Source organism: Dermacentor silvarum, chromosome 4 (assembly GCF_013339745.2).
Source record: "Dermacentor silvarum isolate Dsil-2018 chromosome 4, BIME_Dsil_1.4, whole genome shotgun sequence".
NCBI classification, from domain to species: Eukaryota; Metazoa; Arthropoda; class Arachnida; order Ixodida; family Ixodidae; genus Dermacentor; species Dermacentor silvarum.
In genome coordinates this window covers 139496617-139517733 of record NC_051157.2, presented here as the reverse complement: position 1 = coordinate 139517733, position 21117 = coordinate 139496617, and the positions used below count along the sequence as shown (strand labels likewise).

At 46.6% G+C, this 21117-nt stretch overlaps 2 protein-coding genes across 2 annotated transcripts in view; one reads left to right on the top strand and one right to left on the bottom strand.

The window, feature by feature from the left end:
• Nucleotides 1-17156, bottom strand: part of LOC119450670 (ATP-dependent RNA helicase DDX54-like) — a 42674-nt gene extending 25518 nt beyond the window's left edge. Inside the window, 8 exon segments of the mRNA XM_049666130.1 lie at nucleotides 1193-1260; nucleotides 5896-6028; nucleotides 6875-6959; nucleotides 7406-7544; nucleotides 11363-11573; nucleotides 16119-16250; nucleotides 16940-17062; nucleotides 17064-17156. Coding sequence (XP_049522087.1) covers nucleotides 1193-1260; nucleotides 5896-6028; nucleotides 6875-6959; nucleotides 7406-7544; nucleotides 11363-11573; nucleotides 16119-16250; nucleotides 16940-17062; nucleotides 17064-17141 — 969 coding nt within the window. The 5' untranslated portion in view covers nucleotides 17142-17156.
• Nucleotides 17157-19553: 2397 nt separating this feature from the next.
• LOC119450668 (KICSTOR complex protein ITFG2) overlaps nucleotides 19554-21117 on the top strand; it is a 120718-nt gene continuing 119154 nt past the window's right edge. The window contains exon 1 of the mRNA XM_037714178.2: nucleotides 19554-19652. Coding sequence (XP_037570106.2) covers nucleotides 19554-19652 — 99 coding nt within the window. The remainder of the gene's footprint in view (nucleotides 19653-21117) is intronic.

Sequence of the window (21117 nt, the reverse complement as noted above, 5' to 3'; positions counted from 1 at the left end):
AACTTCGCGACACCACACCCCTACGGAATACAACTAAGCTTGTGAGCGAGCTAGCTTTACTTCTACATGGCTGATACCACTGGTACTCGTGAAAAATACTTTTGAAGAATGCTGGTGGCCATATTTTTTTTTGCGACAGGGCCATCCCCCTGTCAGCGAGGGGGCGAAGCAGAAATCTGAGGGGGGGGTCAGGACATCCGGACATCCCCCCTGGATCCGCGCCTGATTGAGGTGATCATCGATAGTGATGACGCGATTCTGAAGTTGTGCGGCCCACACACCTTGAGTTAAAATGAAACTACTACTTGCCACAAGCACTGCGGATGAAACTGCAGTGCTTGCGGCGACTGTGTATGTCAGGACAAGTACAAAAAATAAAAATTAAAAAAGGGGGAAGAGCCTAAAGTTTAGGATTGTTGAAGCACATTGACAACAGGGTCAAGCAAGTGGAAACATACAAGCATTAAAGTGGTTGTGCTCGTTTTCGATACAATCCTAAGCATGTCTTACTGACAAGGCCAAACACCAATGCTTGTCAAGCCTAAAGCTATTCCTTCTGAATCTGCTGGAGTGAGTCATATGGGCTTGCCTTGTAGATAAGAGAGAGAGAGACACACGTTGTAAATACTTATTCTTTCTGGGGTTTTACGTCCCATAACCAGTTCTGATTATGAGGCATGCCGTAGTGGAGGGCACCGGATTAATTTTGACCCTGGGATTCTTTAACGTGCAACGCAAGCACACAAGCGTTTTTGAATTTCGCCTGCATCGAAATGCGGCCGCCGCGGCCAGGATACGTTGTAAATAGCAAATGCATGAAATACACAAAAACTGAAATGAAACTGATGCACTTTGAGCTACATTTTGGCACTTTCTACAAAAGCAGTCCGCCAGCTGGTGAGGCAGTGATTTGTTCTGCCATAGCTCGTCGCTGTACATGAGTGATGAACAAACTAAGGAATTCCCTTCGCATTGGTGTGGTTGAAAATATATCCTGGCCCGAAATAGTTACTAACTAGTTGCAAACGATTTGCATTGCCGATTCAAACTAGACAACCGAAAATGTCCTGCTCTCTCCACACCGAAACAGTAACTGAACTCGCCAACGCTGCGTACAAGCTGGGGGATGATGAGGCTATAAAAAATTTTCATGTTAAAACTAAAATAAATGCAATACACGCAGTGAACTTACACTGGCTGGCTTGAATTTCTTCATGCCTTGCAGAAGTTTGGCTCTTGTATCTTCTTCCACTGACTTGGCTGATGAGAAATGGCAAAAAAGAGCAGTTACCTCAGTGGCAATTCGAGAGTCTGTGGTAAATTCGGCCTTTGCTGCAGCGTAGTGGGGACAATGGAGTAATTTAATTTTTTTTGCCGTGATAGCACTAGTGCCCGTCTTGGCCACTGTTGCAGCCAAGCTATGCATGACACTGACAACAGAAGTTACGAACACAAACTACTAATTTTTGCATTAAACAGAACCGCAGCTACGCTGAGTGACAAAGTCGAGTTGCTCCCTTTAATGTGCAGGTTTCTTTCAAAAGGACAGCAGTGAAAAGGTGACTCTGGCTAAATTGATTCAGCTCAAGTTTCTAAATTGCTAAACATCAGTGCCAGCATGACTAGAGACAGTATGCTCTTGTGTAACCGCTGCCTGAATTTCTTGGGTGTGGCTAATAAACGAGCATAAAAAGCAAATACATAAATGCATATCTGCTTTGAAAAACAGACGTGCTTGCTTCACTTGCTATTTCATTCGTTACTGCTGGCACATAAGCGCAGAACTGTAGCGGCGAGAATTCGGTTAACAGCAGAAGCACGCGGTTTATAGGTGAAGCCAACCTTAGATGCAGTCTCAGGATATTGCACTGAACGTAATTTACAATTTATAGTGTCTGCACATGTATTGCGTGGCCTAGGGGCAATGAAAGTTTGCTGTAGAAATATACATACGAGGTGTGTAAAATCTGGGCGCACATGCACCCAGGGCCAAGTGCAGCAGCAGGCACTGCCTATGGAAAGTGGCGTACGTTGCACAAAACTCGTAGCCACGGCTAGAAAGTGCAACACGACAAGCCGCAGCACGTCGAAGATGTCTACGCTTTAAAGCAAAGATCTTCTTGCTAACCATTTATCAACTGCAAAAGCAATGACCAGACTGAAGAGGAGCCCGATATGCAGCGTGAAACACCTCTATGCACCATGCCAAAACTGTGAAGAGATAGTTCAGCCTTTTACACAGTCGGGGCACACTTAGGAAGGAGGGTTGCATGTCAGTACACAGGTGATTTCCATAACTCTTTCCAAATAAAAAAAGCATATTTGGGGTGCAGCCCCTACACAAGAGTTCACAGTAACTGTGCCTAGCTGCATTGAGCACCTAAATGTGCCCCTTCCTCACATCATTCCTTGCCCTCATTATGATGCACTCAGATTCATCCAAGCCATTGAACAGACTGGTGCCTGCACCAGAGCGCTACACCATCACACCACTTGTTGAGTTCTTCATTAGTGCTTTTCTGTGTGATAACTTTGCACTCATGGCACGGCAGTGTTTTTGCATACCCTGCCTGAAGTGGCATTATACCATTCTTGCAACTGATGACCAATGCACTTCAACTGCTATCTCAGATCACCAATGTTGATGCTGTTTAAATTGACATCTGTTTAAGTTTGTGAGTTGCTCACAATGCACTGACATACAGTGTAGAACGCTTATAACCCAAGACACCGAAGTCGCGAATAGCTACACTATAAACGGTACCTCACTATATAACCAAATGAACAATTTTCAAGGCCTGCACATATGCAAAACATATAGATCAAGCAGCTGCACCCGCGCGTATCCGAGAACCTAAGCGTGCGACTGGGAGTTTTGCATCCGTTTAAATTTACGAACGTTGAAACGTTAATGTCCACGTACCCGCGGCCTTTGCATGAAGCACACAAAGTAAAAGCATACGACGGCGACTGAAATTTCAGACGCAGTACAGTGTCTCATCCGATTTCTCAAACTGATCGACGTGTGCACGGTGTCGAAAACATGGCGACCGCGAACCAAGTTGCCGCCATTGTAGTGTTGCTCGTGCCCTCACTTTCATTATCAAGGTGGTTTCTCCGTTTTTCATGAGCTGTACAGCCATTGCAAAGCATTTCATTGACTCGGCACCAAACCCCAACTTTGGTTGCCGACGAGGCGCGCTGGTTAGGCCTAGCTGGCGGGTGTGTCGGGCGGCATGCCGCGGCGGGAAGCTCGCCCTTCATATGTTCGTACCCGTCGACGATCATATAGACACTATGCATGCGATCATGCGCACGGGCTGAACTGACAATAACGCGCACGAAGTGAAGTTTGGTGGCACGGGTGATCAGCCGTAGCAACTACTACAAATTCCTATCAAGTTTGTATGTGCTCGCACTGCTACGAACGGCGGACGCTCACAAGTGCACATAAAACCTAATGGCTGTGAACTAAATTTGCGGAACACTGCTTAAACTGACAGCATCGTACGCACAATATTCACGACGCACATCGCAACGAGTGCACAGAAACTGAAGCTGCATTCAGTGCAAAGTGCACCGCTGATAAGAAAGCAGCCAAGAAAAAGGCTTCTCCGTCGCCTAGGCAACCACCATGCACCCGCATCACGCTGCCACTTTTTTTTTCTTCATTTGCTCCATGTCTTATGCTCCTGCGCACAATCTTGATGATACAATCATGGCTAATACAAATTTCCCGATGATACAAATTTTTCTGTGGTCCCGGCCGGGCCCCATTACATTGCAACGTGCTAGAGAACAGTTGTTACGAATCGATTTTCGACCCGTGTTGGTTGATACGAATAAACGCCGCCCCACCGACGGCCGTGCTACGCCCCACCGACGGCCGGCCACTCTCTTTTGGTGCGACAGCGCGAAGACTTTGAAGCGGTGGCGCTCTCCGCTGTGCGATCACTCTCCATGAAGGCGCACATCCCCCGTGCGCTTTCACTCGCACATACGGTGCGCGGCGACGATTTTATCGCCCTTGGACTCATGCTCCACGTCTCATGCTCCTCCTCCGCATCGCCCTCGTTGATCTCCTCTCCCATAGGTAGGCGCACCTCGTTGAGAAGTGTGCTCGCTACCGCCCTTGTCGACGAGATTTTCCCGCGGAAGCCGCGTTATAACCGGTATTTCGTCTCACGCGGCTGCACTGTAAGCGGTATGCACATACATGGAATTCTATGGGAGGGTAAATGGGAGTCGGAAAAGGCCGCGTTGTAGCCAGTTCTGCACTATAAATGGTTACATTATAAGTGGTCTATACTGTAAATGCTTCTTACGTACGTGTGCCTGAGTGAGTTCACCTCCGACTCTTTAATTTGGCTAGTTTTAACTGTGTTTCGATGATACGAATTTAGACTAATACGAATATTTTTCGTGACCCCGTGAGATTCGTATCATCGATATTCCACTGTATTAGGCAACTTAGTGCAAATGTGCTTGAACCTCAAGGGAGTTCCAAAATCTTTCATAGTGAGCTGGGGCCTTCAGTAGCCTGAGGCTTCTATCTTCCCAGACAGCTGATAGTGCAAGCAGCCTATGCACGAAATAAGGCTGTTTGCACATATTCCTCAATGAACAGCCAAATGCAGCCATTTAAATTGTGAAGGCTCATTACACAGCAACAATAGTGAAACCAATACCTTTATGATGCTTAAATCTGCACATGTTCAATCTGGCGTTCAGTGAAAGGACTAGCAGTTGTATGTCAACTGCAACTACCAAACGTTTTCAGTGCTTGGATGTATGATAACATGTAAGTGTTCATTCAACAGGGATTATGATGCCTATGTACAGCCAAATGAGAAGCATACCTGCCAACCTAGCAACGTGAAAATTCGGGAGACTGCCGTGCAAGGGGGGGGGGGGGGTAAAAAAAATGTTACCACCGTGCGAAACAGCGTGGTACAGAGTACATGCTTGTCACCTCTCCGCAAAGCGACAAAGCACGGAAAGTCAGTTGTGTATGATATCATAAATACTTGCAAGTACTTATTCTTGGCTTATGAAAGCACCACTTATCACTCTAACTAAACTCGGGGGAAAAAAAGAGTAGTTGGGCATTCCGCACTTCACTCGACAACCTGACAAAGCCAAAAGCGTAGTGCACTCACGATCGATTAACGATTGGATTGCTAAAAACGTGTGAGCCAGCCAGAGACGAGCCAATCCAGAAAATCTAATATGGCAACGCCCGTCTGTTGCTCGTGTTCGTGGTGGTGCCGATGGCCTCTACCATGATTTAAGGTGCATGTTGGTGACTAACTGCTCCCGCACTGCTTTCTCACATGGTTATATTACAGGGCGTAATATGGCTATAGTGATGGGGCGTAAAAAAAAAGCAGAACGAAAAAAAAAAAAAAACAAACCGCTGTGCTGTGTGGTGACTACTTTTCGGGAGATTTGAGGTCGCGTCCGTACAATCGGGAGATGTGAGCAAAATTCGGGAGGCTCCCAGACAATTCGGGAGGGTAGGCAGGTATGGATAAGGCAAAAAGAAAGATAACCAAATTAAAAACTTCAAGAATTAAGGGAAAGTAATGAGGCAAATAGTTCAGCAAGTGGTGAACACATATTTACAGGGTGCTTTAAGATCTTAGAGATGCTGCTGATGAAATCCTTCTGTTCTCCAGAGCTTAGCATGGGAAACCCTAGTGCAGATTAAATTTCAATGAACCTTACCAAGAGGAAGCACTGCTATTAGTAGGGCTGACCCTATCAATTTTCATTAATAAGTCTCTGGCCCCCATTAGTGACCAAGGCAATGATGCCCCAGCACTTAGCTTACCCACACAGCAGCATTTATAGATCATCACAGACATTCTCTCCAAGGTAAAATGAGCAGCCCACCTTGGAAGAGTGGGTGAGGTGGCAGGTCCTCTCGGAGGTATTGCTTCATGCGTTTCACTGACTCGCTCGAAGGGGCCGGCCGAGACTTGAGGTACTGGATCATGGCGTTACTACACACGCGCTCCATGTTTTGCTGCAGACAAGGTTTCTTTGTGAAAAACAGTTGCCAATACAGGAAAGAATGATGTGCGAACAGCATTTAAACATGCAAACCGCCACCACTGTCTACAAGGTCATCACAGTGGAAAGTGATGCAGTTTCAATGTTCATAGTGTTGCACAAGAGAGCAGGCTTTCTTTTTGTTTTGACGCAATGCGTGCAACAGTTTTCGACCCGTGCAGTGGGTCCACCCTGCCCCTCAATCTCTTTATAGCCCAGCTGTCCTCTTTCTTTACGCATTTCATAATTAGAGCTCTGGACCCTGGCAGAATGGTGAATTGGCGACCTATGTGATGTAATGTGCAACATGCACCTAAAATAAAATTAACTTTACCGTTTTTCTTTCCTTTTATTTTCTTTCACATGCACCAGGTGCTCATAACTCAAGCATTTCTGGCATTCCACCTCCATCAGAATTTGGCTGGCGATACTAGAAATTGAACCCACAACTTTTTGTCCAGTAGCAGAAGGCTGTAGCCACTGAGCTACCAAAGCAGGTAAAAAAAAAAAGAAAAATTATTCTGGGCTTTTATGTGCCAAAACTTAGATCTGGTTATAAGGCATGCTGTAGTGGGAGACTCTAGACAAATTTTGACCACCTGGGGTTCTTTAACGTGCACTTAAATCCAAGTACACGAGCGTTTTTCTCACTTTGCCCCCATCAAAATGTGGACACCGTGGCTGGGACCAAATCCACGATCTTGAGCTCAGCAGCGCAGTGAAGCAGGTAACAGTGAGTGCGATTACGTGCATAACGTCATGTTACTGTTTCGTAAGCAGGCCTAGGAAATAACCAACTGACAGAGGAAAAGCAACATACCAGATCGGTCGACTGATGCTGCATACACCGAAGCAGCTCCAACTCTTCGTCGATGACTGCCTGAGGCACTCGGCCACATAGGCCACTTTCTGCGAGAATTGAAGGCAATGTCACCACCAGAATCGCAAAGCGCAGCTGCAATCGAAGTTTGAACATTTCTTTTCTCAGATAGTAAAATTTGTTTGGTAATCGATTTGTGATTCACTAAGTAAGGATATGGTAGACCCTCGCTGGAGTAAAGTTGACTGGCCAGCAAGAAACTTTACTTCGAGTGGCATTTCGAAGTGGCCCTCATATTTGTCTCATTCTTCTAATGTTGTTGACGAAAATGAATGCGTTGACCACCAAGAAACGTGAACACAAACGCACAGAAACACAGATGAATACATGGGCAGTATATCCTCGTGTCTGTAGCAGTAAACATGTCCCGTAGAAAACACCAATTAGAACTAGTTTTGATACCACAGCCTGACACACGCTGCTGATGAGCTGGTTAAGAAGGATGAAGGGCCGAGAGGTAAGAAATGGAACGTGCCTTCTGGGCTGGAGCCAGCGCTGGAAAAGCGCAACTCTCGTCCCAGGAACAAATGCAGGTCAAGCAGGTACGGAGCCTCGTCTGGTGCGACCAGGGAATACGCCGTGCCAGTGCGCCCCGCTCGTGCGACACGTCCTGAAATAGATCGTGTGAAGGAATGAAGCTCACTGAAACTGAAAACAACGACAGTGCATGCCATAATTTCGATACTCGTTTGCATAAAATATTTCAAAATTTCCCTGTGTACTGATAACTGGGCTAAAGCAAGTACAGTAGAACCTCGTTCGTACATTTGGAAAAAATGAGAGAAAAAATGTACTAACCGGAAAAACGTACGATTCAAAGTCCCTAAACAATTTGGCACACTCAATTGCAGTTGATATTTATGTAATGCGAAGTGTTGTGCGAATAATTGCAGCACGGGGCGCCAACATGCACCGAGCTGGTGGAGCCCGAACAGCTCGAGATGCGCTTTGTCGGTTTTGCAGGTTTGGCAAGCTTACACTTGCGCTCCTCGAATTCGGCCTTGGTCAGAAGCTTCTTCAAGCGTGACATTTTGGGGGAAATTTCTGAAACTTGGCACGATTCGTTGCGACACGTAATGCCGACACGCGTCGAGCTGGTGGGGCTCATGTGACCTGAGATGCACAGTTTTATCCTATTATTATTATTATTATTCAGTGTTTATTGTTATTATTGCATAGTGTTTTAAGACTGCAAGGAGAAACCGAAATGAAATCGAAAATACGATGCCGGCAGAGCAATACCTGACACTCGCTTCACTATGCCTACGGCCGAGAAGGGCGGTGTGTTTGGGCTATCGACTATTAAAAGCGTGCAGTACGCTTCTAACGGCACTATGCCCTACGTGCTGTGAAACAGATGGGTGAAGATACTTATTGCAACAGGGTTGGTCGAGATAGCTGTGAATGTGGCGTGCAATCACTGGGAGGAAATTCGCTAGTACCAGAATAGGAAACCGAGTGCACGGCGGTGCACAGCGGCGTTTTCACGCGAGACGGGTGAGTGAGTATTGCGGAGAAGCTGCTGCGATGGGCAGCTACTGTTTGCGATTACATGTGCCCTGCACCTGTTCTTGTTTACACGGGATCTAGGGGCCCCCGAAAACATATGATACGACTGCAGTTTTGAGATGTACTAAGCATTGGTCCCAAAAGATTGTGTTTTCCGGATAAAAAATAAGCGTAACTGCATTGGGTCATTTATTGCATTCTCGATTGCGAACATTGGCGTTGGAAATCGTACGTAACTGAATCATATCTACGAGGTTCTACTGTATGTATGTGCTTTTATGTTGTCAAATTCTTTAAATGTTCTGCATCGAATTAGACAATATACCAAACTACCGTATTTATTCGCATAATGAACACACTTTTTTTTTCCGTTGGAGGGTCCTCTGTTGGAGGGTCCTCTATTCATCATTATGTGGGGTAAAATTTCGAGTGATCTTTTTTCTGTGCCCCCCCCCCCCTAAAAAAGTTAGTTATTGCGAAAGCAAATGCGTAGACAGCTACACGAAGTAAGGCGTATACAGTAGCCGACCGATTTTCCGGACTTCGCGGGGACTGAAAAATAATCCGAAAAATCGAGCAGTCCGAAAAACCGAACAGTCCGAAAAACTCCCCCCCCCCCCCCCCAAAAGAAAAAAATTGAGGCAAAATGTCGCAGTTTCGCCCAAAAGGCAGAGCATCGATTAATAGACAACGATACGAAGTAAGGATGTTAGTTTTATTGGGCGTATAAGCTTGTAAATATGCGCTTACTCACTAAAAAAGCACGGTGTTACGCGCGCACAGGTTACATGAACACATCTCGCTCGATGGCCGCGGGTAAATTGACCTTCGCGCTCTCTATTCTCTCGCTTCAATGCGAACGACGAAAAAAAAAAAAAAAAAGCTACTGGCACTCGGCGCATGCCCTTTGTACCCATCGCAGATCACTTTCAAGATACGGTGCCTGCACGGCAGCTCCGTTGGCAGCAGCCGCAAGAGCTGAACGCAACTCCCCACCGTCTCCGTCGCCTTCTCCCCGTGCCCCGCGAAGTCCGCGCGCCTGCGCCTCCGGGCGCCTTCCTCTCCCGCGTGCGCGAGATTAAATTGCGGTTGCCGGCTGACCCTCGCAAGCTTTCACCCGCACACAGCGTACGGCGCAACCTAAACTTAAAAAAAAAGAAAAAAAAAAAAAAAAGAAAAAAAAAAACGGATTCCGCTTAAGTGATTATGATGATGGTGCTGAGCTGACCGACAAAAACAACAAAAAAACAAAACAAAGAAAGTGCCGCTTTTTGGAATGTTTTGTCGGCCAAGGAAGAGCTGGCATGGCCTCGGAGACGAGAGGATAGCATGCGTGTACTAATCTTGAAGGCTATACAGGGGGGCACTGGAAGCCAAGCCCGGCCAAGCCAGCAGAAAATCCAACATGGCGGCCCCCAAGATTGAGTGGCGTGGCTCGGAGCGAGCGATTTAGTCAGGAAAATCGAACATTGGCACCTAGATTCGTCCGAAAAATCGGTCGCGAAAATGCATTAGCTCTATGGGAATCCTGATGGTGCATCTATGAAGTCCGGAATATCCAACAAGTCCGAATTCTTGGAGTCCGAAAAATCCGTCGGCTACTGTACTTTTATCGGCCGTATAAACTTGAAAACTTTCACTAACAATGCAAATTAACAAGCATGGTGTCGGCGCGCACCGGCAAACATGAACAGACCACACTCGATGACCGTGGACACTCGCTGTCAAAATGTTGACATGAGTAAGCGCGGCAGCAACAGCGAGCAAAGTGACCTTCGTGCTCTGTATCGCTTCAACGCAAACTGAGTGGCGAGAACGGAGGTCACTTCGCTCGCTGTTGCTGCCGCGCTTACTCATGTCAACATTTTGACAGCGAGTGTCCACGGTCATCGAGTGTGGTCTGTTCATGTTTGCCTGTGCGCGCCGACACCATGCTTGTTAATTTACATTGTTAGCGAAAGTTTCCAAGTTTATATGGCCGATAAAACTATACTCCTTAATCCGTGCAGTTGTCTATGCATTTACTGTCGCAATAACGACTCTTTTAGGGGGGTCACGGAAAAAAGATCACTCCAAATTTTACCCCGCATAATGATGAACGGAGGACCTCTCCAACGTTGGGCATATTTTTTGGGAAAAAAAGTGTGTTCATTATGCGAATAAATACGGTAGTTTGGTATATTGTCTAATTCGATGCAGAACATTTAAAGAATTTGACAACATAAAAGCACATACATACAGTAGAACCTCTTAGATATGATTCAGTTACGTACGATTTCCCAACACCAATGTTCTGCCCCCGACGCAGATCACCTTCAAGATAAGGCTGCGCAATGCGCAGTTGCTGCGCCGCCTCCCTCCCTCCTCACCCCCTGGTGACATGTGCATGACGGAATACGGCACGTTTCCTCCCCGCTTTCCTCTCTCAAACGCAGAAGATTGAGGCGCGATTATCGGCGCCGATGGCAAAAATGGACCTGGAGTATCCATATATTTGCTATTGCAATAAAAGTAGGAGAGACACGATATGATTTGGCCACCGATACGGCAATTCCCATTTTACGGTAATACGGTAATTCCCATTTTTTGCAAGTTCAATTATATGCGAGTATGACTGTACATGAGAAGTTCCACTGTTTCACAACATACCGCGGCCCTAATTTTGGATAGAATTAACTTCGGACAAAACGGACCTTTTCTGCTGGATTACTACGGCTACAATAGTCGACTGTACCAGTGCTTACATTTACAAAGTACGCAGCAGACATCCACAAGTTCCTCCCTTTCAACTGATTAAATGTCAAGAGAGCAACAAAAACATAATCCGCCACTCTAACGAACACTAATTCGCTGTTTTCTTTAGTGATTCATTGAGGCGAGCAAGAACAACAAATGGCATGACATGGTGGTTGCACCTACCGACGCGGTGCACGAACAGTTTTGGGCGTGGAGGGAAGCTGTAGTTGACCACATTGTCCAAAAGTGGAATGTCCAGGCCACGGGCAGCCACGTCTGTAACGAGCATTACAGGAACCTGCTTCGCCCGGAACTTCGACACGTTGATGCGCCGGGCTGCCTGGTCCAGGCTGCTGTACACGTATGTGCAGGACACACCTGCCTGCTCCAGAACCTGTGGTGCGTTGAGAAAAGGTTGGGGGAAGGAGGGACAAAGCAAAACTGAAAATAACAGTCTACTTTCTAGCCAAGAGACGGTGAATGTGTGAAACACTGGTTTAATTGCAAAGCTTGAGTTGACGGAAACGAAAATTGTGCTCAGCAATGAGTTGCAGTCACTGAAAAGTCAGATGCTGCCAAGTTGTGCTGCTGACAAAATCAGGAGCTATTGTTTCCTATAACTCCCAGTTCTCTGAGCATCAAGAAGTTAGCCGACTAGTACACAAAAAATTCAAAAACAGTACCATAGATGCAGACAATGCATCTATTGTACAATTATTTTTGTTATAATGTGCACTAGTCGACTAATATAGAATATGAACAAGCCCAAACTTGTACTATTCCAAGTTGCAGTTTTTAAAATCATGACACAAGGTTACAATTTTAAAGTTGACACAGAGTGCAGAAAGTCTGGAACACGAGGAACAAAAATGCCAAGTTGCCGATCTTGCAATGTATTGGACACGTCCAACCAATATCCCTATGCTGCAACGTGCCAAGCGTTGACCAGCGCTCTCTTCCATTATTCACCCCCTCTCTTCTTTGCATCTGTGTAACACATATTCTCACTTTTCTTTCTCAACTAGCTGCTAGTGCATGACACCACACACATTTAGTGTGTGGTGTCATGCAGGCAGGGCAGAGGAAAGCAAGAACAAGCGCATGAGAACAAATGGTGCCCGCCAGCCAGCTGGATCGTATTGACAACGTAGAACCTGGTGATGAATGCATGACATCGAGTGTGTCAGTTTGTTATCTGCAGCTGACAAAAAAATGCAATGGGCACATTGCTGTGCAGAGGGTACTGTCAGCGTTGTGAGAGGGCACAACATGAACACCCCCTAAGTGCTGCACCACTAAGTTTGACTCCACAGGACATAAGTACACTCAAACCTCGTTATAACGAAGTTGAAGGGGAGCCGTAATTATTTCGTTACATCAATTACAGCAGTTTACGGCAATGTATGCTCAGTTGGGTGCACAACTACAGTAGAACCCCGCTGTTACGTTCCCGAGTGCTATGTTTTCCCGGCTGTTACGTCGTGTTCGGCCAGTCCCGGCATAGCTCCCATAGGACCCAATGCATTGGGAACCCCGCTGTTGCGTCACAACTGTGAGACCGTTCCAGCATCATGCGTAGCGAACTGCCACCCCGTGCCGGCCCGAGCGGCCATGTTGACTTTTCATGTCACTTTTCATGTCGCTTGGCTTGGTGGCTTGACGATGGGACTGGCTGCCCATAGTGCCGGGGGCAACACCTATGACATATTTTCAGTTTCCACTAGCAAAAGCATGGCCTTAGAGATCTGTATTTGCTACCTAAAGCTGATGTCTATGACGCGTTGGGGCCCTAAATTTTTGGGCACATAACTGTTCCGTATAAAGTCCAATGGCAATAGCGCTGTCGCCGCGCGCTGTATGCTGTATGTGCGAGTGAAGGCGTGCGAGGGTCAGGCGATGATTGCGGTTCAATCTCGCACACGCGAAGCAGAAAGGCAGGGCGGAAGCACGCTTCTTCTGTTGCCCGCGAGGCCTGGGGGGAGGGGGTTACTCCGGAGCCGTATCTTGAAAGTGATCTGCGATGTGGAAAAAGTGCGCGCCCGTGCGGTGTTGTACTCTGGCATCAACTGCGTACTGTGCCGCCGCGCACGACCAACGCGGGCCGTATCTTGAAAGCGATCTACGTTGGGGGCAGAGTCTAGGCAGTGTTAAAGGGGCTTTAGGCAGTGTAGGTGCGTCGGCAGCTTGTAGCTTTGTGTGTGCCATGTGTTCTCGGCGATCAGTTTGCGTTGAAGCGATAGACAGCACAAAGGTCACTTCGCTTGCTGCTGCTGCGGCGCTTGGCCGCTTCTCGCTGCCGTCACGTGGCCCGCCCGCTCGTTTTGCCCCGCTGGTTGAGCGAGGAGGATGGCTCGCTCGGCCGCGCTTGGCTGCGAGGTCGACGCGGGAGTTTTAAAACAGCCGCGCCGAACGCGTATTGAACTCTGCGCAATACTTCACGCACCGTGGTCGGGCATTTTTTTTTGGTAGACTAATATAGTTCGTTATATCCATTGACAGGTCAATTTTATTACGTTACAACGAGGTTTCAAAGGCATGGTTCTCTATGAAGATTTCAAGGAGAATTTCATTTACTTCGTTATATCCATTATTTCGTTAGATCCCGTTACGTTGTAACGAGGTTTCAGTATAGTTGAATGTCCTTATCAAGCAAGTCAACCCTGGCTGTTAATCTTACTCCGTGATCTAGAACAAATTAGAGACACATTAGCTCAGTAAGCCCCGTTATCTCGAGTGTCAAAATCAAAACACATAGCAAAAATTTCATGATATGCAGGTATTAGAAGAAAAAAAAAATGCAGCAGATCCAACGTGCCCCTTGGAATCTATATACAGCGGAGTTTTCTCTAAATGCATAAGGTGGTGCTGAAACACGTGTTCGCGTTTATTCAATGTGAGTGCAAAGTGAAACTGCAGGCTTTATTCATGTTGCAGCTTCTTGTCTCCGGCAGCTGGATGTCGGTCTCTGTTATTTTGCCCTGTTTGGAAGCACCAACACTGTTTGGCTTTGGCAGTTGGGTGCAGAAAACAGGTTTTTCTATCGGTATCCCGATACCTGCATGCAGCGTTGCCCAAAGAGCGAAAACCAGAAACCAACCCTCAAATTTCCCAGGATCCCCTGGCCACTAAAGATAGCACTTGCTCTTTCAAAAGTCTATTGTTTATTTGATAAACAGCTTTATTCTTAGGATGTGACACTTCTCAAAACAATGTCTTGAAGAAGACAGTCCTAGTGGCATAGCTGGTGGAGTGGCTCTAAAGGGGTGTATTTGTGTATCCTATTGTTAAGAGCAATAATGCCACATTGCCATAATAGTTTAGAGCAGGGGTTCTCAAGCATGTTCGTTCTAGGGAACCCTGCTAAGCTCCATGAAGCGCCAAGGAACCCCCCCCCCCCCCCCGAATTAAGCGAATTAAAATATCCTAATTAACCGAATGTCGAATTATCGAGGGTAACAAGAAAACAATAAACAAATGCTTAGCTACGTCAACACGCTTTTATTTACTCAATGAATCAGCAAATCCTGTTTATATTTAGCACAAGACCAGTGCGGAAGCTGAAATTCTCATCATCTCATGACTGATTAGCGCTAGCAGCGGTGAAGGTCTCACGCGCGTACATCCCGATTATTTTTTCGCCAGTCAGCTGCTCGCCAACAAATTGTTGGTACATCACGATGTAGCCGGTGCTCTTAATCTTCGACAGCTTTGCACTGAGTCAAAGCAAAACTACTGCTTGCCGCAACCGCTGCGGACAAAACCGCGGCCGCTATCGACGTGATCATGGACGGCGACCTTGCGGTTCAGAAGGCAGGCGGCCGACGCACGCACCAAGTCAAAACGAAACTACCGTTCGCTGCAAGTGCGGACGAAACCGCAGTTGCTATCGATGCTACCATGGTTGGTGACTATGCAGTTGTAAACGCACGCAGCCATGGCACGCAGCCGACGCGCGCACCGAGTGAAAACGAAACTACTGTTTGCCGCAACTGCTGTGGACGAAACTGCGGTGGCTATCGACGCGATCATGGATGGCAACTAAGCACTTATGAAGGCACGCGGCATGCCGCCAACGCAGTGTTACGCGCGACGCTAAACGCAAGAATAAAGTCTTTAAGGGCACAATTAGGCACGAAGCTGCGCCGGCATTGCTGTCAATCACGTGCCGTGCATGATTACCGCCAAGGACCATGGCGATGCGGACTGCGCCGCTTCGTTTCGGTTGGATGCTAGCGCCGTTCTTGCTCTTCTGTGGTGCATATTTGCGATGCTCCGCGCATTTTTTATTCCTCCAACGTATATGCAAGTGCGCCTACGCTATCTACAAATGGGAGAAATGCACATGTTGGTAAATTACGGCCTCCGATATTTAAGTGCCAAAGCTTAGGCGCGCTGCCCGTTTTCGGAGGTTGGGTGGCTACATGCTGCTTGCGAATTTATTGCGCAGTTCGCGCGTTGCCGTCACGCGCTGTTTTTGACACTTGGGCATGAGTTATGGAGGTTCTGTGGATCGAGCGCACCTCGTTTTCGCAGTTTTAGTCACTTGGTGAGCGCGGGACCACGGAAAATTTATCAGTGGCTCGCGGAACCCCGAGCAGGGGCCTGCGGAACCGCAAGGTTCCGCGGAACCCACTTAGAGAACTCATGCTTTAGAGCAATAATCTGCAATTCTTACCCACTGTCTATTTCATTCCATGGTTTTGTTTCTTGGCCACAATGAGAATGAATTGAATTCGTTGCCAAACACATAAACACAATTGCTCCTGCACAAGCTGTCTGGTTACAGTGCGAATGGGCTGACTGACATCACAGGCCATGCTAATGACCTGACATGCTTTTACCAAATGCTTGGCATCTTCCCTCCTGCACGTGATAAGCACCAGAAAAAAAAAAAAAGTGACACTGATTACAGCACTCTCACAATTCAAATGTAACTCACGTCGCGGAGGTATTCAGCATGGTGACGGGTGGCGACAAAGATGAAGGTGAGTTCATCAGGTTTGATGACGTGCTTCAGCAGGTGCAGCAGGATGGCTGTCTTGTCGTTGTTGCGACACATGACGTACACTGTCTGAGGAAGATGTGAAAAAATTAGTGCTGCTCTCGAAGGCATAGCAACTGATGTGACGGCAATTAACACTGCCAAATTTGCATGCTGTACAGACAGCAGGTGCTACAGATGCAATCTGCCAAATATGGAGCAATGTCTATGCAGAACAGATCAAGCAAAGAGCAGTTTTGAAGGCTCGGTTAGCAAATTCAGCAACAGTTGACTGAATGCTTTACCAGAATTTCGAGTCAACCAAATTTTAGTAAACTGTGGCCTAGAACAGTATTAGTATTGTTTATTACATAAGCAGATACATGAACCAATAACGTTCAACCAGAACCAGAGCAGCTTGCAAACAAATATCGAACACTACCAATTATACAAACAGGTACACACAATATTCAGTTGCACTCGTGGCAACCAGGTTGGTTGTGACCCCTGCCAAAATACTCTATTACAATACACCAACACACACAACTTTTACACAATCAGTGAAGTCCCTGCAAATTTTACCCATATATATTTGCGCACAAAAAAAAGAATACAAACTGCAGCTAACTTCAGCTAGCAAGTCCAAGCTGGCCCCTGCTACGAGCTTCTTTATGCGAGTTCCACAAGGCGTACCTGGATGCCACCACAAGATATGCACCGTTTGCCTCGGCATTGAACATTCACATTCGTCCTGTCAACGTTAAGTTGTGATGCGATACCTTTAGCTGTTCACTGAGCTTGTCCTCCACATCGAGGCGGATGAGCACAGGTTCAGACAAGCCCGCCCGGGCAAAGTCTACCAGCAATCGAGGCAAAGTGGCCGAGAAGAGGAGCGTCTGACGGACCCTCGGGCAATCGGTGCAGGACCTCGGTCAGCTGCTCTTGGAAACCCATCTCAAACAGCCTGCAAATGTGGGACATTGAAATGTGGCACACAGCGTAAACATCTAAAAGAATTGCACACATTTACTCGTTTCTTTGGGAAGTACATTCTCAATACTCTCTCACATAAGAGCAAGGGTGTGCGAATAGTGATTTATGAGACCGTATCGAACACTTATCGAATGATGCCAGATGCGAATCGAATACTTTTCGAATAATGAATAGCCGTTATCACAATTAATATAAAAGAATGTTCACATACCAGTATTCTTCAAGTTAGCAAGTTTCTGTCATTACATAGTATGTTATGGCGAGTTGTTTATTAAAAGCACAAATAGAGCATAAGGAGCAAACAAGTAGTCTATTCGCATGCACAGGGCCCTTCAGAGAGTGCGAATGATCGCTGTATAGCCTGTAAAGAGTGGCTACTTAGGTGACGTACCCTGCTCCAATAGGCAAGTTCTCGTGTTTTATGTCTATATTGTGCCTGCAGGAGTAAAATTTTACTATACCTTTGCTACAATTTTATGCTTATTTGGGTACCGTTGATGTTTTGAAATATTTAAAAAATATTCACATTTATGAATAGTGACAATTCGATTTGTTATTCAAAAGTTTATTTCGATGGAGGCGAAATGCAAAAACGCCTGTGTGCTTCCGTTGTAGTGCACGTTAAAGAAGCCCAGGAGGTCAAAATTATTCCGGAGCCCTCCACTACAGCGTGCCTCATAATCAGAACTGGTTTTGGCACATAAAACCCCAGAAAGAAGAAAAGAAAGAATATTTTCACACCCCTACATAAGAGCCCTTCCTCACTGGCTGGTCAGCTGAGTGCCTAGCGCTTGTGGACAGTACTTAGGTACGTTACAAAACATTTAGTGAATACAGGACTTCATTATTAAAACATGTTCATTTATCTAGTGGGCCCTTATCATGGTACTGCTGGGTTCCCCAAAGGCTAAGTGCATAATTGTGTGCCATAACACACATCAGGTGTCATGTGATGTTCGTTTAGTTTGTTGCAATACGGCTGTCATATGCCCTATTTACATGCTTTTTAATATCCCCTTGGTCGCCAAGCCTACCAAAAAAACAAAAAAAAGTTATCTTGGTTGATTGAAGACAAAATGCCTGCTTCCGACCAGTGACTTGCTGTCTGCCACAGCAAGTATCGGAAAATTGGAGCACTGTCTTCGACTTTCATGACCTAGAAGCTCCGAGACAGAAGTATACTGTATTCCACTCCTTGCCATGACGTTCTAGTATCAGCATTCAAGGCTTGCCATCGAAATGCAATCGAGCTAAATGTGCACTTTTTTTAGCAGCTCACAGCTAGCGAGGCGATAATGCCTCGCTAGCTGTGCCAATGGCCACTGGTAACATCCCCCTTTTCCACAAGTTCAAATGCGCTTTTGCAGGCAAGGTTGAAAGAGGATTCTACGTTGCCCCAAAGTTAGCAGCCTGGACTGCCGGTAAAGCACAGTCACGCGCACACGAACTCCGTCCATCATCGTATTGCACACTACAAATGCAAAATATGTAACCATTAGGCTTGTGCCGAGCGCTTAGAATATTCGAACAAATATTACAGTATTCGAATTCGCTTCGACCTGAATTTAAAATGTCCGATATTTTGAAGCATTCGGGGTGAACGAATATCAAAACTGTGTGCAAGTACTAGCAGGAGTTACGTTAGGCAAGCTGCAGTGCCATTGACATCAGGCCTACATCTTGAGACCAGCTAAACCACATTCAGAGCGTTGTCGTAGCCATCTTACGCGCGCACGTTCGGCAAGGTTCCCATTTCATTGTTTGGTTACCGTGTGGCACGCATGCAGTGAGCAGGTGTTGATCGCACTCGCGCTTGAACTTCAGTGTGCATCAGTTACTTCAGTCAAGTGACATGGCCAATGCGTCCACAGGCGTCAACCCAATATGGAACTTTTTTGTAAAGGTCCCGCCAGGCCAAGAAGCTCAGTGTCTGAAGTGCCACTCCATTCTGAAGACGCCAACCTACGACGACTCTGGCGACGCATTTAAAGAGGCACCCGGATGTCTTCGTGACATACGAAAAGGAACGTGGCACGCGGAAAAGCGTGAAGTCTACTGCTAAGCCTGACGTGCTGACCAGTTCAAGCCGGAGCTGAAACATACGGTGCCAAAAGCACAGCAAATGACAAAGGCCATTGCCGGATTCATAGTGCACTGTGAAGGTACTGGATCCACTTGCTCAAGCCACAACAGAGCTATCTGTTGACAAATATCCAACGTTGTCCCAAGTCATTCCATTGCTGGAGTGCACTGGCATTGTACTTGCTCGGCACGCAGCTCAATCAGATGAGTCATCGGCAATTGCTTCAAATCTGGCATGCAGCATCAAGGCAAGGTTTCCTGGTGTCAAGACATCTGAGGATGCAGCCCTAGCGATGTTGCTAGATCCAAGATTTAAGGATGCCTGCTACTATACGGAAAGGGCAGAGAAGTGGGCCTGCGCTGTTCTCACCACAGCAGCAGAGGAAACCCTGCAAGTTGTATGCTGTGAAGCATCAAGTGAGAGCGATACAGGTTTAGATAGCTCCCAAGATGCTTCTGTGTGGGGGGGGGGCTTTGCAAGCTTTGCATCAGATGGTTCTATGAAGTCTGGTCCTTTGATCAAAGATGATGTTGAGAGCTACCCGAGAGCTCCCCTCCTTCCTCGCTGTGAGGACCCACTCGATTGGTGGAAGAGCAAAGGCAGCCACCTTCATCCGTCCCTTGTAAGGGTAGCCCGCAGGTACCTTTCAGTGCCAGCAACCCAGACAACAAGTGAAAGGTTATTTTCGACAGTGGGTGCCATTGTAACCTGCAGAAGGGAGCACCTTCTTCCCCAGCATGTGGAGCAACTAGTTTTCCTGCATGAGAATTTTTGACTTTCATTTTATTAACTGTAGAAGGGAACACCTTTTACTTGCATATAGAGGTGTGATATTTTTTGTTATTGAAACGTGTTATCAAACGATCTTTTTTTTTTTCTGTGTGTGATGTAGCCTTTTAACCAGTAGAAGGTGGTACCTTCTTCACTGCCTGTGGAGCTGCTAGTCTATATGCCATTACTTTTTTACTTGCAATATATTATCAAATAATTTTCTGTGATGTTTTAAAAGCTTTATGCATGTGTGTGTGTGTTGTAGGTTGTTATCTGTGTAGAAGGGAGCATCTTCTACAACTAGTCTATATACATAAAATTTTTTTACTGGTTAAGATATGTTATCACAGGATTCTCTGTGATGCCTTTGTAAGTTGCAACCTCAGAAATAAAGAACTTTTTCACGAAACCACTTTAAACTGCTCAGTTTTGTTCTTCAGACACCTGACAACTATTTGAATTCGCTTCGAAAGTATTTGACCACAAGGACTATTCGCTTCGAATTCGCTTCGAACCAAAATATTACTATTCGCACAAGCCTAGTAACCATACCAAAATTTCAATTACAGTGGAATCTCGATGATATGATCACGGTTAATATGAATTTCCGGATGATACGAATTTTTCTGTGGTCCCGGTCGAGCCCCATTACTTTGCAACGTGCTAGCGAATGGTTGTTACGAATCAATTTTCAACCCGCGTCGGTTGATACGAATCAACGCCGTCCCACCGACGGCCGTGAAAGAGAACAGCGTGCAGTCACGCGCTTTCTCCCTTTCTCTTTTGGTGCGGAGGCGCGGACGCGGCGCCGGACGGCGCGGAAGCCGCGACTGGGCGCAAAGAGTTTGAAGCGGTGGCACTTTTGTTGCTTTTGTGCTTTTCCCCATGGGGAAGCGCGGCCACCGCAGCGAGCGAAGGTTAGTGCGGTCTATCGCTTCAACAGAAACTAAGCGGCGTAAGCACAGCGCATACAAAGGTCAGAGCCGTTTGGAGATCACTTTCAAGATACGGTGCGCGTGAAAACACCTACAGCCGGCACAGGCGCAAAGTACAAGAACGCATTTGTTGGCACAGCAGAAGCCGCCCCTCCATCCCGCACGGCCTTCACGC